General features: G+C 46.3%; 1 protein-coding gene and 1 long non-coding RNA gene across 2 annotated transcripts; one reads left to right on the top strand and one right to left on the bottom strand.

The window, feature by feature from the left end:
* Window positions 1-178: 178 nt before the first annotated feature.
* On the top strand, window positions 179-18,451 carry LOC110363133 (uncharacterized). Its single transcript, XR_002421030.2, has 4 exons — window positions 179-375; window positions 12,534-12,633; window positions 17,758-17,908; window positions 18,355-18,451. It is a non-coding gene; the product is annotated as an uncharacterized LOC110363133 (long non-coding RNA).
* Window positions 384-10,673, bottom strand: FBXO47 (F-box protein 47). The gene is made up of 10 exons (XM_021295570.2): window positions 10,349-10,673; window positions 9,757-9,927; window positions 5,829-5,905; window positions 5,210-5,287; window positions 4,657-4,765; window positions 3,618-3,794; window positions 2,892-3,038; window positions 2,285-2,427; window positions 1,697-1,856; window positions 384-1,291 (listed from the first exon to the last, which is right to left on the bottom strand). The coding sequence occupies exons 1-10, from the start codon at window positions 10,527-10,529 to the stop codon at window positions 1,179-1,181; spliced, it is 1,356 nt and encodes a 451-aa protein (XP_021151245.2). The 5' UTR covers window positions 10,530-10,673; the 3' UTR covers window positions 384-1,178.
* Window positions 18,452-18,833: the final 382 nt, after the last annotated feature.

Raw genomic sequence — 18,833 nt, 5'->3', positions numbered from 1 at the left:
GCCCCTCTGCCATCTGCTGGCGCCCCACAAAGATCCACAGCAAACCCATCCTGCTCCTCCGTGTCCCCAAACCCTGCCCATCATTGTGCACCCAACAAATGTCACCACAGTTCTGACAGTGCAAACGGCGAAGCGAATCCCTACCGAGCTTTCTCAGCTTGCAGCTGATGAAATAAGTGGGGGCAGCTGGGATAAATTGGGACCGTTGAGCTGTTTTCACCAGTTGAAAGCTGGTTTTCCAAGGTAAAATGTGGGTCCCAGCAGCTCAAACCTGGTCCTGGAGGAAAACTGAGATGGTTGGAAAGTGATTCAGGTGGAGGAGGCAGCTCTAATAACATGGAGAAAACAGCCACGTTGTAAACAAGACACAGGAACGTAAGTGCTTTTTATTTTGTGTTACAGACTTTTTTTTAAGGTAATAGAGCAGAAAATCAAAACCTTTTTGTAAGTAGCAAACATTTATATACTTCAGTGAAACAGTGATCTTAGCCTGTGTGCATTTAACGTGTCTTCAACTTGGCTAAGTCCTACAAAGGCAAATACACTGGAACAGGTCGGTTATGGGGAAGAGGGAGTTGAAGTTTCCTCACCTGTAGTGTTTTGGGGGGAAAAGGTTGCCTTGTTTGATCAAAGTGGTTAAACTGTGCTCTGGAATCGCCTCTTTCTGCTGAAGCTGCGTGTACAATCACTGGAGCGCTTCTGCGGTAGATCTAAGGGTTAGCGAGAGAGACCCTGGCAAAGCGGGGAAGGGGAGCTGAGCTTCAATAACCGTGTCTGTCTCCTTCTCCTCCGATTCCCAAGAGAAAACAAAAGTAAAAGTTCAAAATGTTTTTGGTTCTGAACTAAGATAACAATCTTCAATTGGTGTGCGAGCATCGAATAGGAAACCATGTCATTTTTTTATTGTGTCTGCAAACATCCACAGTGGGAAAAGAATGTGGTTTGTGCTCCCAGAGGAGAGGCCCCCGAAGGAGGAAAAAGCACAGAATGCCGAGAGATTCCCCAAAATGTTCCGTGAGCTCATGACGGTCTGATATTTACCTCACCGGCTTCTCCCGCTGCTGCTCCAGCTCTTACCGGGGTATAAATCGAATAAATAACTGGACACTGCTTTGCAAATACTTCAAAACCAGAAAAGTCCAGCAGGAGTAGAGGGAGAGTCTGTGAAATTCGGAGCATCAAACGCTGTTGCTTCTCATGGCCAGGTACAGAATTTCCTTATGGAAGTTCGCCTGTGCGTTGACGAGGTGAAACAGATTCAAAAAGCTGCTGTCCTCTTCGTCACGACCGCCTAGCAGAGCAAAGAGAAACATTTAAAAATGATTAGTGAAACTAAATGACTCCTTTGAAGATCAATCTTCCTCCTTTGGCGTTGTCAGCAGAGGCTGAACCAGCAGCCTCCGCTGAGATTTATGAGGCTTCGGCTCCTGCACCTGACGGCAGGACAGCTGGGAAATAGCGCAGGGGACTCCCTCCAACATTCCTTCACCAGCTTGTCCAAAGCCGGACGAGAACAACTGCACGTTAAAACAAAAATCTGTTGGAGCTGAGCCGTTCATCTTTACAGCTCGTCCCCATAATCAGTCTGAAGGTTTTATTGAGGCTGACAAGCTGTGGACAGGGAGCAACTGCAGCTCGTGGAGCTGAACAGGCAGCTGGTGTTTAGACTCGGTCTAAAAGGAGCTGGCGGGCTTACCGGAGAGCACGGCCTGCAGCGTGTCCATGATCAAGTGCGCGAAGGCGTTCTCCACGCACTGCAGGAAGTAGTTCCTCTCGCCAGGGGTGCCAAAAACCTTGCAGACCTTCTGCATCATTTTTACAGCCCAGTCCATGCAGTACAGGTCCTTCTCGCAGACCTGGCGCGCACAGGGAATGTTAGAAACGCACCTTTTATGACGAGCACGGCAAGGTTAAGTCTTAGAGTTAACTATCGATTCTAATGGATCGGTTGCAGCCTGGCCTGGAAAATTAGGGTTTGTTCGTAGAATCGTAGAGTTGGAAGGGACCCGTGAGGATGAGGGTTATGAGGACACACAGGTTGTTCTCGCTGGCATGTTAACAGAGGAACTTCTCAACGTTTTAGTGGTGCCTCTCCCCAAGGACAGGTTTACTAACTCACAGAATCTGTGCTGGACGGGAACCAGAGGGTGGAAAAGCACCGAGCCTCTTGCTGGATTTACTCCTGGTTGGTAGGAGTAGGTGGGGAAACAGTTTTTAAGTCTGAGGGAATAAATCTGGGAGTAAAGAAACCAATGGGCTGAGCCACTCCGCTCAGGGTACTCACCAAGGCCAGGAAGACCACGAGCCTGGCCAGCTCCATGGCTCGGCCGTTCACGGCTTTGCTGGCCATGAACGTGAAGCAGATGTTGTTCCCGCTCAGGATAAGCAGCCGAGCATTGTTCTCCATGAGCCACTCCCGGGGGACAACTTTGCCATAAAACAGAGAGAAACTTAGTGATTTTTGAACAAAAAGAAACAATGAAGTCATATAATCGGTTTTTACCGATTACAGCTCTTCATGAGAGCTCTGTGAAACCATCTCACCCCAAACTAACTTTCAGCGTCGCCGTTAACACTGTTCAGTAGAATTTTGGCTTGAACAAACAACATTATGTTCTCTGCTTACACAACTTGGACAAGGTTTCCTTAATCATGGCTTGACAAGACTTGAATTTTAAAGGTCTGCGTGGATTCTTAAAATATTTCACAATGGGGAAGGAGCCGGAATTTGGGAGGCTCACAAATCTATCTTCTCCCCAGCTACCGCCTGAGTGTAATGACTTTTCCAGTGCTGCCACAGCTACCGTAAGGAATATCGCAGGGTTTTATTCCCAGATTTGGAGGACACGAGCATATAATCGTGTGGATTAATGACATAGGCGAAGCCACACCTGAGAGCTCATCCACGAGGCTGATCACGTCGTCTGCTGTCCATTCCCTCGCTTCTGTATCGTACAGCAGTTTAATCGCGTCTGCCAGACCTTTCAGGCTGGTCTCATCTGTTGGTCCTTCTATCATTTTCTGCCAAACCACGTGCCCTGAGCAATATATTAATCACAACTGCTCTTAAGTGACAAAATACATATATTTTTTGAACAAGGAAGATGCTAAAGTGGCTTTACAGTAGAGCTAGAGGAGGGGGATTCAGGTAACACAACTCAGTCTTTGCAACGGGATTATCTTCCTCTCACTTCAGCAGCGACACTGGTAGTTGCAGATTGAATCAAAGGGCAATTAAAAAACCCCCAGGTCTGATAATTAAGTGAGAAATTGTGCTTTTCTTTGGGGAAACAGCTGCTGCTTTGAGGTGCATTCGAGCTCAGTCTGCCCTAAGCAAGGAGAAGAGCAGAGGTGCAATTTCCTCACTTGTACTGTGAATAAATGTTTGTATACATTGAAACTTGATATATACATATTTATATACATATCTCCACACATTATTTATGTATTTTACGTGCGTTATTGAGGCCTGGTTAAGCAGAGCAATTTTTTCTCGACAATACAACTCCATTTTACTTGCATAGAGCTTGGTTTTCAGAAATGCTGCATCCCGCAAGGAAATCTCCGTTTCAGGGAACAACCTTTGAAAATTAAGCCCCCCCTTCCCAATTACTCGCCATCGAGAGAGGACACCGGCCCAAAGATGATGTACAGCAGCCGAGCTTGGTTAACCATGGGCCACGGCTTTAAAATCCGAGTCAACCAAAACGCAGAATCGCTTCGGTGAATCCAGTGGTTCAACAAGACGCTGCGACAGTACAACCTGATGCGCAGCTCCAGTTTTCGGGCACTTCCTGGGGTAAAAGAATGGAGATATTATAAATCCAGCAAGCTTTGCACAATATAGACGATCACTTTATATTTTTTTGTAGGAAGAAGGGGTTTTTTAAAGCTGCTCAAGAACACCTAAGGTGATTTAACTAAATTTTGAGCTGTTACTTCCCAAGTTTGGCTCTTTTGGATACGCTGAGCTAGTTCAGGCCGTGGAATCTATCGCTGACCCATCTGCTGCCCACGGCAGCTCCTCCGTGTCTTGAGGGACTCTCAGCTCTGTGGTTTGGTTTCTTTTTGGCCTTGGTACATGGAAACGGGAGGAAGTGTGGACGTGGCTGCGTGTGAAGGGTTCCACAGAAACACCCCGTCTGGGTGCTGGGTAACGTGGGAGCTTCTCTCGGGGCATGTGCCACGGCAGGGCTGCGCCTCAGAAACATCCGACCTCATGTTTCACCACATCGCTTTATCTCTGTGTTGCTGACAGCAGGGAAGATTCGAGTCCGTGTTAGCGTTTGGGTATCTACACAACTTATGTGTGCGTTTGATAATGGAAGGATTAAAGAAAACCCTAAATGCCTCTCAAGACAACTCTCTTCACTACAGAATAGATGTCAAAGAGAAAAACACTTTTAGCGAACAAAAAAATAGGTGTATTTATCTATGCAAAGGGCAAATATTTGCTTGAAGTGCCCACTTTCTGTGTAATATTAAAGCTAATGGAGCGGACACGGGAGTCAGGAAAGGTTTGGTGCTGCAAGGCTTAGCAAAGCTAAAACATTCTCCATTCTAGCCACATTTTGTTTGCAGTAATCCAGATCCATTTTCTGACTCCTCCACGATAGCGCACTTTGATTTTTGTGGGATTTTTGCTCTGATGATTACCCGGTTTGCTGCTGACAACTATCTGCACTTTACGGGGTAAATTGCTGAGCTCGCAGAGGAAGTTGAACACGCGGTGACACTCCAGTTCATCCCAGCCTGCTGTTAGGATCTGGAGATTACAAAAGAAAGAGGGTAAAAATTAATAGATTGAGCCATAGGTGTAGATCACAATGCAGTAAATAAGCTGTGGGTTGCTGAACTAATCCATTTGACACTGATTTTTATTATTATGACTTTTAAGCTCCCACGAGCTAACAATAATATTCTGGCATATGATGTGAATAGCCATTTTCTTTAAAACTAAACCACCTCTGCTCTTGATTTGTGAGTTTGAAGCTGCATAATGAAAAACTCCCCTTTTCCCGTGTCTTTCAACAGTCAGAAAGGAAATTCAGAGAGCTGTGTGAATAAATATCCCCCCACACACACCCCTTAAGCCTCAAAACCATCTTATACTTCTAAATATATTGCAAAATCACAGAATAATTTAGAAAACTACCTTAATTTTTTTAATATTTGTAATACTTGCCTTCTCTCCATAAAGATACTGTACCTGTAGAAACACCCCATAGCACTGTAGCCCTAAACAATGCAGAGGCCTCGGGCAGCCAATAAGTTTGAAACAGGAAACCTGCAAGTGCAAAACACGAGTAATTTATCTTAACTGACCATAAGTTGATTCCTGTGATTGAAAAGTATCTGTACTACTTGTGCGCATCAATACCGATCAGAGTGATTCAAATGATTCCAACCCTTATTGTGGAAGGAAACAAGTTATAGGAGCTGTGTTATGGCTTAGTATTGAGTTCAAAACTGTGGTCAAATGGGTGTGCAAAAGGTCCCTAAGAAGAGCAATTGTCTTTTCAGGAGAGTAAAATTTCTGTGCTCTTCCACTGAGCGATTACTGGTAGTCCACAAAATGAGGAAAAGTTGGAAACCACTGATTGTGACACAGGAAATCTCAGTAGAGCAGCCTTGTGTTCAACACGCTGGCTTAGGCTTTTCTATTGTCATTGGAAAGAGACTGATTTCAAATCAATCGATTCCTTACCCAGGAGTACTAAACACCAGCAAAGGGACAGCAAAAGGCATAATTCACCTAGCAGTTCTAGAAACGGTGGCGTGAGCGGCAGGGACGAGTCAAAGTGGCAGCGAAAGGAACGTGAACTTACTTCAGAGAGAATCCTGTGCATGTACTTGAGCCTGTCTTTGGTGGGGAGCAGGAGCGTGCATCTCTTAAACAGCAATCCTGGGAAGAAAAGAGATGTGTACACGACAATGAGTGTACATACATGGCGCAGTTATGGCTGTTAAGAATATTGGAAATCAATGTTCCCTGTTGCACCTCTGTTAACAGCACCCCGGGGTGCTCTGGTTTTCTCCTGACATCATAGAAAGCTGAGCTTCCAACATTTTTTCAAGATAGCCACATGCTCTATAAAGAAAACACTCTGAAATGCGTTAACGTAAAACATAGCGAAGCGGTAAAATGATTTTCCTATACAGGACTGAGATGGGAAGACAAACAAAACCAACCACCTCTTTTTTTTCCCCCAGAATTGTCGGTCTCCTCTAAAATACATAGTTCTCCACTGTCAAAAGATACTTTATGCATTTACTGTGGTTTTAACTTAACTCTTCCCTTATTTACAAGTGCGTTAGCGTTTCCACATGGCAGAGAGAATTTATTCTTCAGCCTAGGACAGGGTTCAAAGCTCAGTCAGGGCAATTTTGTGTTGACCAGATTGGACTTTGGAGAGTCCAAGTGAAGAACAGTTGAGGGTGTTAAGATAGCACGGCTGCAAATCAGAATCCAGCCACCAGCGTGGGGAAAGATTACGTTGAGTAAAAGCTATTGCTCCTGGTTTGGTACAGGAAACCCCCTGCACAGAAGGGCAGCGCCGTGATTATTTATAGTTCAAGTCCAATGAAATTCTGAGCCCATCACAAGGACTGGAAGGTTTTACCACGAGCTGCAGCCCTCTGAGTTTCAGTGAGGGTTATGTCATGTGCAGATGTGGTTCAGGCTCTCTGAATGGGAATGAATTTTTCCCACTGAGTCCGGTCTTCCTGCTGTAAAGTAAATATTGATTTTGCAACTGACCTCTTAACAGAAACGTTCTCTTGAGCCTTCCGCTGCTGACACAGATATTGCCAATGATCCTTATATTTTGAATATCTCATGGGTTTACTACCAGGCCTGTGATAGCGATGGCTTCACGCTTACATTTAAGTGACAATTTTCTATTTTTATGTCATTACTACAAAGCCCAAACTAATTTTGATTTATTTTTTTTATTATTTTTTGAAGAATTGTGGAGTTTCAGGTTTCACTTTAAAAACAAAACACTAGGATTATTTTAAGATACCTCAAAACCTACATGGATTGCTTACAACAGGTGGTCTAAATGACTTTAACAGAGTTCCTTTACCTTGTGTATGCCTTTATTTAGTGTCTTCAGTTCAAATCATACTTATAATTCTGCAGCTAACCAGGGGACCATTTTATTTCTCTTTCAAGCATACATTTTTTTAAAAAAATCAGCTAAATAACAGTAAATTAATATGGATCAAATTAGGATTTAATTAGGTGACTTACTGAGCCATCTGGATCCTCACAAGTCTATGGGACCAGATGGGATCCATCCTAGGGTGATGAGGGAGCTAGCAGAAGAGCTCACTGAGCTGCTCTCCATCATCTCCCAACAGTCCTGGCTCACTGGGGAGGTCCCATATGACTGGAAACTGGCGAATGTTACCCCAAATCCACAAAAAGGGCTGCAAAGCTGACCCTGGCAACTACAGGCCTGGCAGGGTTATGGAGCAGATCATCCTGAATGCAATCACACAGCACCTTCAGGATGGACAAGGGATCAGACCCAGCCAGCATGGGTTTAGGAGGGGCAGGTCCTGTCTGACCAACCTGATCTCCTTTTGTGATCAGGTGACACACCTGGTGGATGAGGGGAAAGCTGTGGATGTGGTCTATCTGGACTTCAGCAAGGCCTTTGACACTGTCTCCCATAATATACTCCTGCAAAAGCTGGTAGCCCATGGCTTGGACAAGTGCACTCTCTGCTGGGTTAAGAACTGGCTGGAGGGCCGGGCCCAGAGGGTGCTGGTGAATGGGGCTGCATCCAGCTGGTGGCCAGGCACTAGTGGTGTCCCCAGGGGTCAGGGTTGGGTCCAGTCCTGTTTAACATCTTTATTGACGATTTAGATGAGGGGATTGAGACCATCATCAGCAAATTTGCTGATGACACCAAGTTGGGAGGGAGTGTCGACCTGCTGGAGGGCAGGAGGGCTCTGCAGAGGGATCTGGATAGACTGGAAGAATGGGCCGATTCCAATGGGATGAAGTTCAACAAGGCCAAGTGGCGGGTTTGCACTTTGGCCACAACAACCCCCTGCAGCGCTCCAGGCTGGGCACAGAGTGGCTGGAGAGCAGTCAGGCAGAAAGGGACCTGGGGGGACTGATGGACAGGAAGCTCAACATGAGCCACCAGTGTGCCCAGGTGGCCAAGAAGGCCAATGGTGTCCTGTCCTATATCCAAAAGAGCGTGGTCAGCAGGACAAGGGCAGTGATCCTTCCCCTGTGCTCTGCATTGGGGAGGCCACACCTGGAGTATTGTGTTCAGTTCTGGGCCCCTCAGCTCAGGAAAGAGATTGAAGTGCTGGAGCGGGTCCAGAGAAGAGCAACAAGACTGGGGAAGGGACTTGAACACAAGAGCTATGGGGAGAGGCTGAGGGAGCTGGGCTTGTTTAGTCTGGAGAAGAGGAGGCTTAGAGCTGAGCTCAGCACTCTCTAGAACTACCTGAAGGGCAGTTCTAGCCAGGTGGGGATTGGTCTCTTCTCCCAGGCAGTCAGCAATAGGACAAGGGGCCATGGGCTTCAACTCTGCCAGGGGAAATTGAGGCTGGATATTAGGAATCAATTCTTTACAGAGAGAGTGGTCAGGCACTGGAATGGCTGCCCAGGGAGGTGCTGGACTCACCGGCCCTGGGGGTTTTTAAACTGAGATTGGACATGGCACTTAGTGCCATGATCTAGTCAATGGACTGGAGTTGGACTAAGGGTTGGACTGGATGATCTCTGAGGTCTTTTCCAACCCAGTCCATTCTGTGGTTTGCTTCTCTGATAGAACGACACTGACAGTGGGTGGGTGAAGAAAATGTTCAGTGTTCAAGATGCATAAGAAGGAATGCTTCATTTCTGAGAGGCTGAATGAATTACAATCGATGTGTTTTAAAAATTAGCAGCAGAGTTAAAAAGCAAACCGTTTTGAATTTGAGGCTGCACAGCACTTCTCATCACCATCGAACCCACATTAGTTTGATCTAGATTTCTATTACCTTGTGCTAAAAGAGGTCTGAGCAAAAATGGGCTTGGTGAGCACACAATATACCACGACAGCAGAAGTTCAAACATTTTCACATTGCCCTGAAGCTGAGAGTGAGAGGAAAATGTGGTTTTCCTCCCATTTCAGTCTTTGCTACAAACCTGCCAAGGAGAATGCTACTCAACAACTGTGATAACGTTTTTGTGATGGGCACTACTTATTCTCCAAGAAGCGGAACGCGATCTGTCCTGAGCAGGCTTTCCGATGGCAGCTCTTGGCTGTCACTGCAGAATTAGGCTGGGTTTAAGTGCTGCGGCTACATTTCCCAGACTGAGGAATGCGAGCTACTCCAAAGCGACACGCGAAGGCGGCCGGAGCAGCCAAATTCCTGCAGCTCGTGTGGGGCCTGGGGAGTCTCGGTTTCTGCTGCGCTTTCCAGCGGTGGCGTCCAAACACATTGAATTTGGAAACACCTACTCCTGAGAGCTGATCCTCTGCCCAGCGTTTAATAGGGAAAAAATAAACACAGAGGAGGCAGAACATACATTATTTTTTCCATAACTTAGAGGGTTTGGAATTATTTCAGGTAATTCCTCCCTCCTCCTCCTGCCGGTTAATGGTTTGGGGAGGAACTTCCCTCTGGAGCTGCACAAAAGATTTGGGCCGTATCCTGAGCATTTTACCAATCGATGCGTAGAAGAGAAGACACCTTTTGAGTTTGGTTCTCCTCCAATTGTTAATATTTGCATTAAAAGATCACCTAGAGATTTGTAGTGCTCTAAAATACAGGATCCTTCTCTCTTGCCAGGTAGCTCCTGGTTGTGAAAGTCTTGCCATAAGAGCCTTCGGTTTCCTGACGGGGTTGAGATGTAATTAATGAGGCGGTTGCTGATGCTTTTCGACACCATGCTCAGCATGCTGATATCCTTCACTGCAAAGGCAAAACCCAGGACCCTTGTCAACCGTTACCGCAAGAAAAACGCTGATCACTAGTCAATAACTTCACCTTACTTCAAAAAAAGGCCAAGAAATAAGATTCACAAGTAAAACAATTTAATTGCTGTTTACTTCTTGTGCCAACAGACTGTGGTGATTAGAAATGCATAGATCTAAGGAATACTTTTCATGCATAACAGGCAAAAACCACTTCAATTAGCTTGTAATTATAATTTAAATTTTGGTCATTTGCTTCTTCATACATAAAAGCTGAAAGTTCAGAGAATAAGTCACATAAAATGACTTCAAGTAGCTAAAAGTTAAGCATTTTAAACAATAATGGCATTTTCCGAACAGAAAGCTGTTGTGGTAATTTTCAGAAATTGGGATTAATACGGTTCTTATCGTGTTCTCACCTGGCAGATAATTCAACACCATTTGAAAGATCTCTAGCGGGAGGGTTTGAAAATACCCGAGTGTGGACAGAGACTGGGGATCGGTGTCCGAGGTGTTGCTGCGGAGTCGGCAGCGGCGGCCGCCGCGCCGCGATTTTGGTTTGGGAGCCGGGGCGTAGCTGGGCCCTGTGGTGGACGTCATCGCTCTGTTAGTCCCCTCAATTCAACCTGCAGAGAAAAGACAAAAGTCCTGTTTTCAGAGGAGGAAAATAGTGCAGCGGAACCTGGGCGAAGAGGAAATCGCTACTGTAGACACAGCAATGGAGTCTGAACGTTAATCCTATGAAAGAACAGGATTTTTGTTTTAATTTAGTGCCATGACGTGCAATTTGCTAAATACCAGCTGAATGGAGTATTCAGCTGGTCATAGAAGAGGAAAAAAGCACTGGAGGACATCATATGAGATGGGAAAGTTGGGAAGATAGTGCTAAATAGAAACTCTTGAGGAAGTAGATCCAATGGTACAATCTACAGTAATTAACGTTCTCTTACCTTCTTACCCTAATTATCCAACAAAAAAGCTACAGAGATGTCATTGGGATCATTTTCATATGACGCGATTCCTTTACAGTGATAACTACTTATACACGTGCTTGCATACGACCAAAAAAGAGAGATTAACAAAGTGATGCTTCAAACCATTTTTTCCTCCAGCATTTAAGTCAATACATGGCTTAATTTCATATAATGACTACATGGGTGAGATGCAAATAAATTATACGGTGTTGCTATCTAAAAAATAGCCGGTGACCCAGGCAAAGCTGAGTTGATGAGGGTCTGAAAGGTAACGAGTTTTAAAGGATCAATGAATATGTTCCTTTGATTTGCCCTCTGGTTCCTGAGTCTCTAGAGCAGGGACAATTCACATTGTCAGGCAAGAATGAGAGTTAGTGACTCGTTACCTCTTTTTTGAACTGAGATTTTTCAGACTATTTCTCGATTCCAGCAGCTGAGGCTTCAGGGAAATTGCCAAAGCGAATGAGTGCTGCAGGATAATTACAAGAGCTGGCAGAAACAGAACTGGAGCCCGTCCAAGCTGCAGAGCAACATCCCAGTTACCATCAGTGGGAAATACGCTCACAGAATAGACCCCATTGTTTCAAAGATTAAAAATTTACAAAAATTACAGAAAACAAGTTCCAAACATCTTTCATATTTATCAGGAAAGCACGCAAGCCAGACCTTTCTAATATGCCACTGAGCAAAATGACCCCGTCCACAATGGGAGCACTGTTTGTGCCGACAGCCGAAAGAATATGGGGCATTTCATGAAAAGTGTTACAAATGGGCTTGGCTGACTCGAGCTTGTGCGCTGGATAGAGTTTGCATTGTCTGCTTAAGGAAGTTCTACTTCACTGGGAGCATTTTTAATTTAGGTACGGTATAATTCTAGCCGGCTAAAGAAGCTTGTAGTTTAAACCTTCCCGAGGCCCCTGAGCAAGCGTAGCTGCTCCGAAAATTCGTGTTTTATTAGGCTTTTGCACTGTTAAAGCGCGAGGCAGAAAATCGATGTTGCACCTTTAAGAACAATCGAGAAACCACCTATAGATAAACATACAGCTATATGGAAAAAAATGTTTATGCTCTAAAAGCCAAGTCAGCAAAGTCTGAAGTCAGTGGAAATTTTATACGTGTGACTGTGGATTCAAGACAACTCGAATTCCTTGTGTGTAACATACACAGCAGCTCCGCTCCTCTTTATAAACACCCAGCTTGGTTGAGACGGGCTAAATCTGATGCATATTTCTGATTCGTGCTTTAGAAATAAAGTTGCAATGCTATGATACTTTCTTTTCCTCCCCCTCTCCCCTTGCTGTCTTTAGCAGGACGGTACCCTAAGGATTTATGGTTTCTTTAAGTGACTTTTGGAAAATCTTACCTTGGGTCTGCAATTGTGTTATACAGAAGAGAAAATACTTTGCCACGGGGGAGGTTTTCAGACACACTCAGCCAGTTCTGGCCTGTTTCTGTTCAACTTGGTTGAAGTCGAATTGACTACCGCTATTTTAATTTAGAGCGGAGCTAGATAAAGATTAATGCAAATAAAACCAAGTACAAGCAGCAAGGTTCGAAGCCAAAGCTTAGGGACTTTACTGAAAGCTCCCATTTGTTTCCTCTTTGACTTAACGTGGTTTTTATTTCTCAGGGAGTTGAGCCAGAGCCGGGCAATGGTCTGTGCATCTCCATCTGCTGCTGGGATACCGCTTGTTTAGAGAACTGCTTAATCCACACTGGAAAATTGAAAGGTAAATGTTAAATATTTAACAAGCTAAACTCATAACATTAGCCAAGAAGGGTCATCTTATTTGTTGCTATAAGCTAATTTGTTTACAAGGCAGAAAGATCAACTTGCAACCCCCTCTAGGAAGTTTCTTGCCCTTAAGCAGTCGCTAAACTCCTGCTAATGGATGCACTTTTGTCCTGATATTTCTCTGAGCTCTGTTTTAGCGTTTGGCAAACATTTATTGCAAAAGGTTGTTTACTTTGGAGATTGGTTTGGAACATTTCCGTTACCCTGTCTCATCACACTGAGCACAAAACCTATTGCTTCAAATATCAACTCAACAGGGCTTTTTTCTTTATGGTTTTTTCCCCCATTTTTCTCTTTACTTGTCAAGTGAGAGATAACAAACCTTAGAGCACCAAGTGCAGCCGTGGAGTTGCGTTAGTACTTGTCACACCGGCCTACACCAACAATTTACAAAACCCATGTTTTTATTTATGCTAAAGTTTCTACATCAGCTTGGTAGTGCAGACTAGTCCCCTAAACATCTAAACTGGCAAATAACTGTGAACAGAAAGCAAATCTCAGGGAATCCTGACCCCGCTGCTGATGGTGACTGGGATTTTTTACTGTGAGGGAAAAGGCTGGTTGAGGGTCCGGTTGGAGGGAAAACATCAACATCTGCTTTTATTTTCCTCAGGTTTTGTGGGTTTGCTCCTCAGACCACGGTATTTGAGGGAGTGGGTTATATTTGGCCTTTTACCTGTGCTTTCGGGTCGGGTTTAGCCGGGTTGTGACAGAACTTTAGGCCAAGCGACCGGCCAGGTCTCGTTCTCCTCCGCCCTCCGGCCCCGTCCCTCACAGCAAGAACAAAATTGGGGACCTGCACCCCCAAACTTACACACAGGGGATGGAGGAGGACTCGCAGTCGGTGCCTACTTACAGACGACACCTTTTGAGCTCTGTTTTACCTCAGGGAAATCACCAGGCTCCCTCTGAGGGAGCAGCAGAGGAATGGGGGGTGCGGGGCAAGCGGGCTGCGCTGCCTCCAGTGAGCACCGTACCCCTGTCCCTGAGGGGAAAAAAAGAGGAAAAATATATATTTAAATGATTATTATTTAAAATTAACTTCTTAAAGCATGGTTTCGGTCAAAGCTCACTATCTACTGGGGCTAAAAGAGAGGGGTCTGTGCATACTACTGTAGACAGGCACACCTTGTGTGTACTTAAGAGCAGGAATGTTTGCAAACAGGAAAAAAAAAACAGTTCAGTTTCAGGGCGGTGGTTGTCAACGGGGCTGATGGCGGTCGTGCACCTGTTGGGGGGAAGAAATTACTACAGGCAACAGAAGTGTTTTATCCCAGGGGTGTTTTATTGGTATCGTTAATAATTCCGCGTCACTCCGCGGATTTTGTGCCGGTTTGTTTGCCACATCCGCTTTCCCGCCTTTTTCGCCCGCTGCCACTTTCAGCGCGGGGAGGGCGGGAATGGGAGGCGGGACCTCGCGCACGGCTCTCCCGCCCTATTGCCCCCGCCCTTCTCATTAATAATTAATCAGTCACCGCCCCCCGCCGCGCCCACTCCTGCGGAAAGCGTGGTTCAACCCGTTACGTGCTCAGCGTGGCTCCGCCCCCCTCATGAATAATTAACTAAGCTCGGCCTCCATTTTGGAGCGAGGAGGGTGGGGGGGGGTTTATTATTCAAACCGCGAATCCTGGGGGCAGTTTTGGGCCCCTCACGCCCAGAAACCCCTTGAGGTGCTGCAGCGAGTTGAGAGAAAGGGAACGGAGCTGGGGAAGGGGCTGGAGCACAAGTGTGATGGGAGCGGCTGAGGGACCTGGGGGGTTCAGCGAGGAAACGGCCTCAAGTTGCGCCAGGGGAGGTTGAGGTTGGATCTGGGGAACAATTTCTTCCCCAAAGGGCTGTGGGGCATTGGAACAGGCTGCCCAGAGCAGTGCTGGAGTCACCAGCCCTGGAGGGTTGGACAGATGGACATGAGGTTCTCAGGGACGTGGGGCAGTGACAAGGGTGGGTGATGTTTGGACTCCATGACCCTGAGGGTCTTTTCCAACCAAAACGCTTCTATGACTCAATTTGCTGAGGAAAAACATGCCCCCAAGCGATGACACCAAGCCCTGGCGGTGCAGGCGGCTCTTGCACCGTGATGCTGCAGGACGAGCCCACGCGGGACCGTGACCGCCTGCAAATCCACGACGCTGCAGCGTCAGATGCCACAGCGCTCGGTCCACGCGCCGTGAAATAACGCTGTTCCGTGGTGCCGCAATCGCAGGGAAACCGCGGCAACAGACAGTTTGTGTTCGCTAATTAACTCTATTTTAAAATAACTTCATTTTTAGGAATTCTGAAGCGGCTGACTATAAATAACTCATTCTCTTGGGGGTAATAACGCAACCCTGGGGAGAGGCTGTTGTGCTGCTCCAAAGGCAGTTCCCATACGATGGCAGCAAAGCGCTGCAGCTGCTTTAAAGGACTTTTTGGGTTGCAAACTGGCTTAAGGAGAGAAGCCAGAGAGCGGTAGTCAATGGTGCGGAGTCCAGTTGGAGGCCAGTATCTAGTGCAGTGCCTCAGGGGGCAGTGCTGGGGCCAGTATTATTCAATATATTCATTAATGATTTAGACGAGGGAATAGAGTGCACTATCAGCAAGTTTGCTGATGACACTAAGCTGGGAGGAGTGGCTGACACACCAGAGGCTGTGCTGCCATCAGAGACCTGGACAGGCTGGAGAGTTGGGCAGGGAAAATGTAATGAAATAGAACAAGGGCAAGTGTAGAGTCTTGAATCTGGGCAGGAACAACCCCAGGTTCCAGTGTAGGTTGGGAAATTACATATTAGAGAGCAGCGTAGGGGAAAGGGACCTGGGGGTCCTGGGGACAGCAGGGTGACCATGAGCCAGCACTGGGCCCTTGTGGCCAGGAAGCCAATGGTACCTGGGGTGGGTTAGAAGGGGGTGGTCAGTAGGTCAGAGAGGTTCTCCTGCCCCTCTGCTCTGCCCTGGGGAGACCACACCTGGAATATTGTGTCCAGCTGTGGCCCCTCAGTTCCAGCAGGACAGGGAACTGCTGGAGAGAGTCCAGCGCAGGGCAACGAAGATGATGGAGGGAGTGGAGCATCTCCCGTGTGAGGAAAGGCTGAGGGAGCTGGGGCTCTTTAGTTTGGAGAAGAGGAGACTAAGGGGGGACCTCATTAATGTTTATAAATATATAAAGGGTGAGTGTCAGGAGGATGGAGGCAGGCTCTTCTGGTGACAACCAGTGACAGGACAAGGGGTAATGGGATCAAGCTGGAACACAAGAGGTTCCACTTAAATATGAGAAGCAACTTGTTCCTGGTGAGGGTGACAGAGCCTGGCCCAGGCTGCCCAGGGGGTTGTGGAGTCTCCTTCTGTGCAGACATTCCAACCCGCCTGGACACCTTCCTGTGTAACCTCATCTGGGTGTTCCTGCTCCATGGGGGGACTGGACTGGATGAGCTTTTGAGGTCCCTTCCAATCCCAAACATACTGTGATACTGCGATACTGTGACTTTACCCTGGTAGTTTCTCATCCCCAAAGACAGTTGGTTTGTTGGTTTGTTTTCTGGAACTTTATTGAAGGAAGAACTTTTCTCAGCGAAACAGAAGCAAAGCAGAAAGCAACCCCAAACATAACGCTACAGCATCGTCTGTTGAGTGCGGTTTAAATGACAAGGAGAGTGGGAATGCCGTGACGGTGTCACCATCATCCCAGTATTTTTCTGAAAAGGTAAATTAGGCGAGTGCAGAAATAACACGCTTTCAAGACATTTCTGTGCGGTCTGGCCCTACAATTGCATTCCACCTCTCTAATAGCTTCAGTAATTCTGTTGTACATTGAGTGTTGTTCTCATCCCATCGCCGTTTTGCCCGTTTGCATTTCAGGAATGCCAGAATAAAGAATTTCCGACTGTTTGTTTACACCAATATTGATGTTTGGAGTAGTTACAGGAGACCAGTGCTTGGGAAATAATATAATAAAATGGGGCAGATGTGGAATATCTGTCTGGTACCTCCGGAGCCTGATGGGTTTAAGGGTTTTGTGGGTCTGAAGCTCCATCCAGGCACCTGTGTTTAGTAATCCTGGGCCTATAAATACGTCTAACTCCACGGTGATCAGCGTAATTAACGACAGCAACAGTTCTGCAGTTTAATTGCGTTGTGTGGTAAAAGTATTATCTCCTGTTTGTTTTCCATTGGCTGAGCGAGTCTCGCTTGTTCTGTTTTTTCATGTGGGGCTCTGTAATCCGGTCAATGTTTGTCAACTGGTTTGAGATGACGGGATAGAAACTAATAAGGAAAGAAGTACAATTAGGTTGTTATAATCATGGTGAGGGTTCCGTCGAGTGCTAACTGCTTATTCTATGCGTGAGTGGCCTTGTCTTGTGTAACTTAGTTATCTTTGCCCAACGTGCGAGCAACATTTTGGGTAGAAATCCAAGCAACATTTTGGGTAGAAATCCGTTGTCTCTGGTGCATTTAAGAGCAGGATGGATTCACCTCTTCAAATATCCTTGTTGTTCTTGTGTGGTTGCTTGAATTAGAAGAAAACACCGAATGTGGTGGGAGCCGAGAGAGAACGCTGGAAAAATTGCACCGCTAGGACCAGCGTTAATAACAACAGCATCTAATGTGCTATAAAAGTTACAAAATGGAAATAATAATAATAAACCGCAGCAAAAAAAGACGTAACGCCCGTTTTGTGTCTTTCCACGTGTGGCCTCAGGCCGTAAAATCTCTTCAGCGCTTACTCTAAATCAGATTTGTTCCTCGTTTGGCGGATGTTGATTCTCTCCCGAGGTTTCACTGGAGCTCCACGGTGCTACGAAGGCGCTGAGATGCAGCCTTGCGCTTGCACTTGAAAAAAGCGCTTTAAGGCTTGTTACGAAATGATCAAAATGTTCAATTAGCGGGGGATCGTTGACTCATCCAGCACAGGCCTTGCGCGAGGATATGGAGCGAATTAAGTCACTGCTTTGTCTCATCCTTAATGAATTCTCGGGGTAAAATCACCTCCTTGGCTGGTATTTCTGTTTTAGGGGTGGCGAAGGGCCCAGCGCGTTTTGATCCGCTCAGATCGCAAAGTCTGATTTTATTGTTGTTTTTCTTGCAGAAACGTGCAAGTGGTTCCTACTTCCTCAGCCCCAGCCTGTTTTGAGCCTCGTTTTATTGGGAGTTGTGCTGATAATTATCACTCTACAGGATGCCACCCTCTAATCTTCCCATTATCTGCCATTCGGGAGAGTCGTACGGAGCTTAAAATGGTAATTTGTGGAGCTAGGAACAAGGGGCCATGGGCTTCAACTCTGCCAGGGGAATTTTAGGCTGGATATTAGGAATCAATTATTTGTGGAGAGAGTGGTCAGGCACTGGAATGGCTGCCCAGGGAGGTGCTGGACTCACCGGCCCTGGGGGTTTTTAAGCTGAGATTGGACATGGCACTTAGTGCCATGATCTAGTCAATGGACTGGAGTTGGACCAAGGGTTGGACTGGATGATCTCTGAGGGCTTTTCCAACCCAGTCCATTCTGTGATTCTGTGATCCCTGAGCCATTTGAAACCACGGGCAAGGTGACAGTGGTGGCGTCACCGCGATTTTAGTGTAGCCTTTGGATTAGGAATTATATCATTCAGACTGACGAAGGGATGAAAAGAGTTGGGCTGTGAGTTTTCTATGGAATCCCTTGCCTGAAATACTAATTTCTTTTAGGGATGGAAACCCGGCTGCTGCGATGGACACGTGGATGATGTTTGGAGCCACCCATAATCCCACCCCCCCTTGGAACCACCTTTACGTTGGGCATCTGTAAGTATTCCACAAATATTAACAAATTTACACGATGTACCTGAGAAAGGGAATGATTCCCATCTTTCCTTTCTCAACTCGAGGCATAAAGACATTTAATATCCAACCAATTCCCCACTCCCCGAAGCTCAATTCCGCAGCACATGGAGAACGCAGGTTCCGAGCTGTGCGTCTATTTGAGATGTTATCCCACCACCCACAGGCCCTTTTGCAGCAATCTGCTTCAGTGCTGTTAATTACGGTTCAGCATACTGTGCTGCCCCAGGTTGCAGTTGCATTTCCAGGGTAAAAACCTTTGTTTGTTAGCATAATGGCTAAAATATTCCCCCCCCCCCATTTCTGGGATGTTGTTTAGTATGAAAACTATTTGTTCAGGAGAGCTG

The sequence above is a fragment of the Columba livia genome, chromosome 23 (assembly GCF_036013475.1).
Source record: "Columba livia isolate bColLiv1 breed racing homer chromosome 23, bColLiv1.pat.W.v2, whole genome shotgun sequence".
Taxonomy (NCBI): Eukaryota; Metazoa; Chordata; class Aves; order Columbiformes; family Columbidae; genus Columba; species Columba livia.
This window is presented reverse-complemented; position numbering and strand designations above follow the sequence as displayed.

Bases quoted from the DNA above. Each gene is read 5' to 3' on its own strand.
- FBXO47 (XM_021295570.2), bottom strand. From the start codon at position 10,529: ATGACGTCCACCACAGGGCCCAGCTACGCCCCGGCTCCCAAACCAAAA. The intron at 9,928-10,348 runs GTGAGAACACGA...TTGCCTTTGCAG, and splicing joins GGTGTTGAATTATCTGCCAG to TGAAGGATATCAGCATGCTG. The intron at 1,292-1,696 runs GTAAGCCCGCCA...TTGCTCTGCTAG, and splicing joins GCTGCAGGCCGTGCTCTCCG to GCGGTCGTGACGAAGAGGAC.